Below are 9,128 nucleotides of genomic sequence, written 5' to 3' on the forward strand. Positions count from 1 at the left end.
AGAGAAATGACAACGACTTTCATAACGAACATTTCACCTTTCAAAGTCACTTGTGACGTAATTTTCATACTCACGAATCAAGAAAAGCTTTTAATATGTTATTCAACACTAAAAAAACCAACAATTACAATACTTACCATGCATATATTTTACATCTACTTTTACAAAATCAAATAAGATCTCAAAATGAATTTTGGCAATACTGCCAAAAGTAAGAAGCCAAATTGTGATCTACCATTTTATTTCGCACTTTTACGATGATATTAGTAATCAAAATGTCACTTCTTCAGCTTTGTTTTCATCTTAACATTCATAAAGCATAAAAACAAGAACTGTAAGAGTGCATACTTTCTGTATTGTTGCAAATGCTTGTAAAGCAACAAATACATTTTTGTACTTTTGTATAATTTTCACAGCTTCATTCATAAAAACTTCAAGAAAAGAAAGAAGTAAAAATTAGGATGATTTTTTTTTACATAATCTTACTAATTCTATCATAATTCAGGTTCTGTAATGATTATTGCCATTGGATGACCGTATTCAGAAGAAACCATGTTGGAAGCAATACAGGCTATCATTTGCCCCGAGATCATTTATGTTTTGTTTTGAAATATTGTATTTTAAACATTAAAGTATTTATTTAAGAATATTGTGCAATGGGTGAAGGGATTGTGTGCCAATTTTTACACTTTCTCGTTCTAAATATATAATACAGTAATATAAACTATACTTCTATGGCATTGACAGACATTAACATGATTGTCATCTTTTTTCGGCAATCAAATTCAAACAGTGGTATTAAATGAAAATTTTAGTTGCAATACTGTCCATATTCAAAAGGTTCAATCATTACTTGGACCTATTTTTTTCTTCACATGCATCAATTACCTGAGCAATTATAAAACAAGGCTAGAACCTTTCGTCTGTTTGAAGATGACAATATCATATACAAGTTTCATGGTTTATTTTGGGTACAACAAGATTTTCATGTCATATTTCCATAACATAAAAAAATCTGTTCAAATTAATCCTTTAATAAAATATGTTTTAACTTAACAAAAATCATTTAAAACATTTAAATTCGTGATAACCAAATGTGTCGAGAGGTAACGTACATGGTTTTTGAACCAAAGAAAACTTAAAAATTTAGCACATCGTAATCCCCACAAAATAACACTTCAGCGTCAGCATACAAAGTACATATTTATACAATGGAGCCCATCAAGTTTGACCTTATGCGGGTACACGGTCCTACTACTGCAGGTCTACGACCTGAATAAATAAGGACTCCCAACCCAACAGTATACCTTATTTATGAACACGTTTCTACAAACGTGACGTCCCAGCTGAACTTCAGATAGTAAAACGCATGTTAGATAATAGCCGTTGTATAACTTGTTGCATAACTATGATATCGGCGTATGTTTCGTTACAGCCGTATTAGTAGACCCACACTGTACCCTGTACTGCTGTTCACTGTCCGGGCCGCGGTGGCCGAGTGGTTAAGATGTACCGACATATTACCAAATGCCCTCCACCTCTGGGTCGCGAGTTCGAATCCCATGTGGGGCAGTTGCCAGGTACTGACCGCTGGTCGGTGGTTTTTCTCCGGGTTCTCCGGCTTTCCTCCACCAACAAACCTGGCACGTCCTTAAATGACCCTGGCTGTTAATAGGACGTTAAACTAATCAAACCCCAACTGTTCACTGTCGAAATGAGAAGGTAATTAGTGCAGTCATGCCTGCCGCTGACTTTCATTTTCGAAATATCAAATATGTTGATAATCTTAATTCAGTATACATAATTCATTATTTAGTAGATCACAAAACTGTGAATTTTGACCCCACTTCTGTAGTTGACAACAAACTCTTAAAAGTGTTGATAAGCGTGAATAAAGACAACGTTACGTCAATATCATCAGCCAACATTGACGGAATATACATTAAAAGTTATTAAACCATGAAGCGGACAGAGCTGAAATACTTTCAGCTATCTTTTTGTCGTCTTCTTTCCGAAACGTATGTCTATTCGGTTCTGTATTAGAAACATTTCCATGACCACGGAAAGACTTCCAATCGGACTCGCGACGTTGGCCGCCTCATCACTACGAGATCATAAATATCATTAATATTGCGCATTTCTATTCAACACCTTCAAAATCGCAAGGTAGCAAAAATTATATCGATAACATGTCACACTTTTCAACGATAGCATGAGGGACTATATATCTGTCGATTCTTCCGGTATTCGTACTTGCCCGTTTTATTTGCTAGTTGGCTTTTAAAGAAGGTTTTAAAATTATTTCATATGTATGTGGTTATAAAGGTAAGCGATTGTAACACTGTGGTAGCATATATGTAAACAACATGAATGCAATGTCAGAACATGAAATAAAATGTCGTCTCTTTCCCCGACCTGCGTTCCTAACGACTAAGTACTACCATGTATAACGGTATATGAATGATATTACGTTTTTGTCTATATCAGAACAACCTTAAACATGATCATGTCTTAACTCGCTTATTTATATAATGTCGCATAAGACATATGTAGCCCCGACTTCTAGGAACAAAACACACAGACCTCAGACCTTTTGAAACATTATGTGAAAAACGATTTAAGTCCGTTTATGAATACGATTGTTTCGAGAAATCAGTATCTCGCCTGGGTTACGATATCAGAAGAAAAAAAGTTAAATGTTACTAAGCAACCAAGAGTACCAAGATTTTGATAACTTGTTTAGTTCAATCTATAGGTAAGGTTTTGACAATATCACATATTTGCAAATATGATAATTTCTACCATATCTTATATCATAATATAGGCTTACAGTGCATATTATCATGTCTGACCAAAGTCATTATTACTATGATTATTTAATTTATTGTCAAAAGTGAAAAACAAAATGCGAAGAGCGACAGTGCGACAAGCAAAGTGCGACACTGCGCCATACAACAAACGTCAAAAGTGATTATGACGTCACATCTAAAGGTAGTTTCCCTCAATCTATTTTTGACACAGGTTACTGGACTCGCGAGAGGTATCTGGACTGAGTCCAGTAACCTCGCGTGCTTTTCGCCGCCGATTTCGGGGTTGGTATCGCAGTTGATGAATACTTCTGAGAAACGTATCGGCCAATCAAAATACAGCAAAAACACCAGTCATATAATAATGCTATTTAAACATTCGTTGTTGCTTTGAAACATTGACTCGTTCTTAGAAGAAGCATTATTATCATCTTCATTGCGAATCCTGCCACCTTTGTTTCAACCGGAACACACCACAAAGCGATGGTAGAAAATCATTATTGAGATTTTATTATGCTGGCTTTGTCCCACAGGGATGCAATATAAATATTACTATTTACAACAATACATGTTTTACAAAACGAAAACAGCTATTTCATGTCATTGACATTTTCGCTTCCCAGATGAGACTTCTTCGCTCAGAGCTACTAGAATGCATCTTCTTCACACTAAATGAACTCTTAAAGCACCCTGACACTTCCTTAAATAACATGAAAACTGTCCTACAACTAGATACAATGTATACTACTGTCTCAGAATTTACTATGATATTATGATTTGATTGATTATGTACATGTGTAGAAGCATTAGTTTACACAAATTTACAATTTTGATACAAATTGTACCACATTTTAAGAATGTGTCACAGTCTTATCATATAGTCCTGTTGTAGCAATGACACTTGTGGGAAAGGTCATTTACGCCTCTGGTTTTTGTGACTTCTCTGAAGTTGTTTGTAAATAAACAGTTGAGGACAGCGGTTTGCTGTTATGGCGTACAAGGATAAGGATGATCTTCAAAAGCAAGAAAAATCCAGACAGTCCTAAAATAATGACTGAGAGAATCGTGTTCCTGTAGCGAAGGTCAAGATTAAAGTTCTTTGCTAGAGACCCTGAGAGGCCTACGACAAGGACGATATAGGGACTGAACAAGTATCTGGTGTAAACGTCCAGGAGGATTGTTTCGGTCATAAACCACAGAATCACAAAAAACAACAAAACTCCAAGAGCTACAGTGCAGGCTATGTCGTTGGCTACTCCTCCACTGTAGTGCATCACCATAGCCAGGTTAAGGTGAGTCGCTATGGTTACCCAGGTGGCATAAAATGCTACGCCGTTCTGAAGGAAAAAGCGGATAAACCACGCTTCTTTACCGCCGCCATCTTTGATCAACCGATTCAAGTTATTGTGCACTGCCGTACAGGAAATACCAAGAACAATATACAAGGTGATGGCCATCAGAGCGGCGTCAGGCAAAGAAATGTTGATGTACTTTCGGTCAAATAAAACCATCCAACCAATGTTAAATCCAAGATTTAGGATGTAAATAATGTAGATTGAAGGAGGCATAACCGGAAGTTGATAAATGTATATACCACTGTCGGACTTCCGGCATATGGTGGAGAGTCCGTATATCAGCCAGAGGAACTGCCAAACGTAGATAAAAGCCCATATCGTGAAGACCCAACCAGCAGGTGTAATCTCGAGGTAGAAGTAATCGGAGACATCGCCGGTATTACTCTCATAAATACCTGTAACATAAATAAGATTTTGCAATTAAATAAATGAAATAAAAATGCTTAAAATTACATCGCTTACAACAATTGTTTGATTGGTTTGTTGATTATGACTATTAATTGCTAAACAAAACCGTGATCAAACGTTTTTTGATACATTTTACTTGTTCAAAATGTGATGTTCTGGCACACAACATTTATATGATTTAAGCATATTTTATTGCTTATAACAAACGGATTGGGCACAAGTTATAACAACTTATAAAAGCCCTCTCCACAACTATTATATAACAAAATTGGTGAAAGCGACATACACATGAAATATTATATTGTAATAAAAAAATACATAGAAAGAGGAAGAAAACAAAATATATAGCGAAAGTAAGAAGTGGGGAAACAGAAAGAAAAGATTAAGACATAACCAAACTAATTTGTAGAAGTATAAAGTTAAAGAACACACTGATTATATAACCACTGTAGCTATTGCATAGCACTTACTAACTACAAACTAATTTCCCATCACCAGATCAATTGTCCATTAAACACATTCCATATTTATATAAAGCCAGTGTATCCCGAAATCCCAATAATATGAATTTATTGAGAGTTTAGCCTTTTCACAGCCAGGTGGTCGCAAAGACAGGTTTTACTTACATGGTTAACGATGAATATATGCATTCTTATATAAGCATGTAATCGATTTTTCACATGCATAACTATTTGTATTGATTGAACTTCTTTTGTAAAATACTATCTTTCTTGCCAAATGAAACAAGACAGCACAGATCACTTTAATGAATTTACAAGCATCAATAACTTTTATTATAAAGAAAGGCTAAAATATATATTGTAAACAGAGCAGTACCTCAAAATTCAAAGATCGACAGCAGCCAAGAGTGGACGTCTTTTATCCAGTAAAATTTTAAAACCTTCTCTATCGATGTTAAATGTGCAAATTACACATGTTTTTAAGGTTATTATTGCAGACTTACCCAAGTCTTTGCCAGCGTCCCCTGATCCCAGATAGTTAAAGAAGAGCGTCACGCCAAACGCGAGCCAGGTTAGCAGGATCAAGAGGATGCGATAAGCGCTGTGTCCTTTACCGGCCGTCATTTCTGTAGAAAAGAAGAAAATTTTGGTTCAGGCATAGTGATATGTTCCGCGGAATATTCAAGAATAAGAGACCTCTTTCTGTTCAGGTAACAAATTAGTCGGTTCATGTCTTATCAGCTTACAGTCAAAACTCTTTTCCTACGGTGTTGGGACCAATCCTAAGAACTGCATGTGAAACAGTTCGTCAGGTAGGTCCCAACACTTCGGGCAATGAGTTTTGAGTGTTGACTGATAAGTCATCAATCATCTGTATAATATATCCTAATATATAAGTTTGGGTACTAATATTTGCTCTTTTTCTTTTCTCAGTGTAAGTCAATGATGCCATCTTTTGAGAAAGAAAGATCACATGTAATTAAGATGATAAATAAGACCAAGGTGCAGCATTATCGGACAAAGATAACACAAATTCCCAATTTATTAAGAGTTTTTATCTCCTCTTAAAATACAAGAACAGCGTTCAATCTCTGTCAAATGTTTTTGCTGAATGTAAACAGGAACTAGACATAGTATCAGTCAAATTGAATTTGTTTAGTGAATCGATTTGTAAGAATTTTGGTCTAATTGTGAATTGACATAGCAATCACATGTTGACGCCAGCGCACGTATCGTCAATGACAAAACAAAAAGGACTTTCTAATGGTTAAAGTTTTCAAAATCCTTGTTAACAATGAACAATGCAATGCTTTCTTATTGGAAAGAACAATTGAAACTTATATTATCTAGTTAATATTTATTTATACCGTGTATAACAGATATTCCAGCCAGTATCAGCCATTAATCGATCTATAATTACTATAAGCCATTTGTTTTCTAGTCTGCTTATACAACTCAAGTGTATTTGTGCTCATGATTTTATTGAGCATTGGGTAATAATATTAATGTATATGTATATTACAGATAATGCATTTACGAGGTCAAGAAGCGTTTTGCTTAATTCAGACCGTAATCGGGTATATATCGGGTATATAAGGTACTATACATCTACATTTATGTCAACACATAAACACATGTAATATATGTAAACTATGTGTACTGTTTTTGTCCTCAGGCTCTATATTTGTAAACACATTCCTTTAAACGTGATCGGTCCTTGTTTATTTTGAACCTACGTCCGATGAGTGGACACGCAATTATTGACAATACACTTTAAACGTAAGCTGTAAAGAAGGAGTCGGGGCTAGTTTATAATGACCACATATGGCGGTCCATACATTGATGAACAGGTTTGACCAGTTTCGTCATAAGTTTAGAGCTATCAATTATTGCACTTGAAGAAGGTTCAAGCATAATAGCCATTTCACTGCAAACCATATAATATATAAATGACATCAAAAACATTTGTTGAAAAGAATAAAAAGTGGATTTGATTTCTAGTGAATTGAATAGGATAAATTATATTGAGAACACATCAAAATGACATCTCTATAAACGGGTTAGGTACAATGTATATACCGATAAGACATTTGATGCTTTCTAGTCACGATAACTTTGGTGTATTTCGACAAAAGCAATGAACAAATCGTACGTTCTATACATGTACATATGAAATCAATTATATATGTACAATAATATGTTTTATTTCTATCGCTCCTTAACATTTTAATTATGCATCGTACGTTCTCATTTTTAATATATATAGTACGTTTTCTTTATAAAATGTAATATACTGCACACGTGGACCAGGAATTTAGTGAAGTATGGCTATTAGTATGAGCATTACAAGTTTACGTTACACAATAATATAATATCACCGATAATATATATTGAACTTCAATCATCATTCGTGGGGTATAGATATAATGACACGTGCATGTGCGTTTCTCCAAACATTTTGTCAAAAGTATACAGAGAAAGTGATATTAGTCATGTAATGAAATGTATGTGAACGTGATAGTAAAACGTTTACCTGTTCACGGACGAAGGCTGTGTGTATACTGACCAGTGGTCGCTCAATACCTGGTGGTCAAGCTCATAGGTACCCACGCACGTCTGTATGTTCACATAGTGCGAGGTCAAGGAACCGTGTCGAATCTCATAATTGCACAGTTTGACCGTCAATAGTCAATACAAAATTGTAGGTACACCAAGGGATTGTCAGCCTACTGAACAAGCGAACAATCCAGATCTAGAGCTACACTTAATTGTTGACACCGAATCTTATACTCCCTTTAAGGCTAAAAAAGTCCCAAATAACTTTCTTCGTCAACCTCACCAGTTACCTATCATCAATGCAACCATTGAACGACTACAAAATCATCTGAACAATAGAATGGATGTCAATGCCGAGTATGATGATTTTGTAGACCTTCGGCATCATAATATGGATACCGCAGGTATAAAAGTTAACGCGAAAGTCAATGTACGGGCTTCTGTAAAATCATCTTCTAAGCCCTATTGGAACGATGAGCTGAAGCGTAAGTGGAACTCTGTAGTAAAAAAGAGCGCGATTGGTTACGATGTATCGATTAGCAAAAGTCGCAAAAACGTCAATTGAAACATTCATATTGAGTAGATCGTAAAAAGTTTTATAAGTTACATAAGAAAGTCAAACGACAATTTCAGGTTCAACAAGTGAACGATTTACATAATAAGCTATAACAACCAAACTCCAAGGAATTCTGAAATGGCATCGGTAAAATAGGGAAAAAAACGATAGGCCAACGCAAATCGTGCTCCAAATCAAAGATAGCACCGGTAACATTATTAACGACACTCGCCATGTTCTCGAACGGTGGCGGTCAGACTACGCGAGTTTGAATGCGACTAACGACGTCGAGTCAACAGAGCACGACGACGAACACCTGAAAATAGTACAAGAGCGTATTGCAAACAATACAGTGCCCTTAAATCATAATTATGATATATCGGATCATAACATGCCAATCCAACGTCAGAAAGTGGTTGACGCAATACATCGCGCAAAAATAGGAAAATCGGCCGATATCGATTGCATATCAGCGGAAGTATTGAAAAACGACGCTTGCGTGGACATCATGCTTTCCCTAATCAGCCACTGTCTTATTCACGGAGTCGTTCCTGATAACTGGAAGCAAGGAATCATCAACCCTATCGTTAAACCGAATAGCACCATCCCGATGACTTACCGGGGTATTATCCTATTGTCTGTTCCATGCAAGATTTATTGTGATATTCTTAACCGCCGTCTTTCATCTTGGCTTGAGAAACACGATATTCTACATGAAGCACAGAACGGTTTCAGAAGGGAGAGAAGTTGTCAAGACCACGTGTATTCGCTTTAAAGCATCGTGAAGAATCGTATCAACGCTAAACAGTCTACTTATTTGTGCTTCATTGATCTTCGTAAGGCTTTTGACACGGTCGACAGTAGAACGAATATACGTACCCGGCCTACTATACATTTCGACCGGATACGAATTGGTCCCTATGTATCGTAGTGGAGCACTGCCTCCGAAAATCACTCGGGCACAATTTTCTATATTTTGTTATAG

The 9,128-nt window shown here is 36.0% G+C and overlaps 1 protein-coding gene across 1 annotated transcript; it reads right to left on the minus strand.

The window, feature by feature from the left end:
- Window positions 1-3,296: 3,296 nt before the first annotated feature.
- LOC138322511 (uncharacterized) lies at window positions 3,297-7,704 on the minus strand. The gene is made up of 3 exons (XM_069266533.1): window positions 7,565-7,704; window positions 5,535-5,657; window positions 3,297-4,557 (listed from the first exon to the last, which is right to left on the minus strand). Exons 2-3 carry the CDS (start codon window positions 5,653-5,655, stop codon window positions 3,725-3,727), a joined length of 954 nt encoding a protein of 317 aa, XP_069122634.1. The 5' UTR covers window positions 5,656-5,657; window positions 7,565-7,704; the 3' UTR covers window positions 3,297-3,724.
- Between the last annotated feature and the right edge of the window lie 1,424 nt (window positions 7,705-9,128).

Source organism: Argopecten irradians, chromosome 4 (assembly GCF_041381155.1).
Source record: "Argopecten irradians isolate NY chromosome 4, Ai_NY, whole genome shotgun sequence".
Taxonomy (NCBI): Eukaryota; Metazoa; Mollusca; class Bivalvia; order Pectinida; family Pectinidae; genus Argopecten; species Argopecten irradians.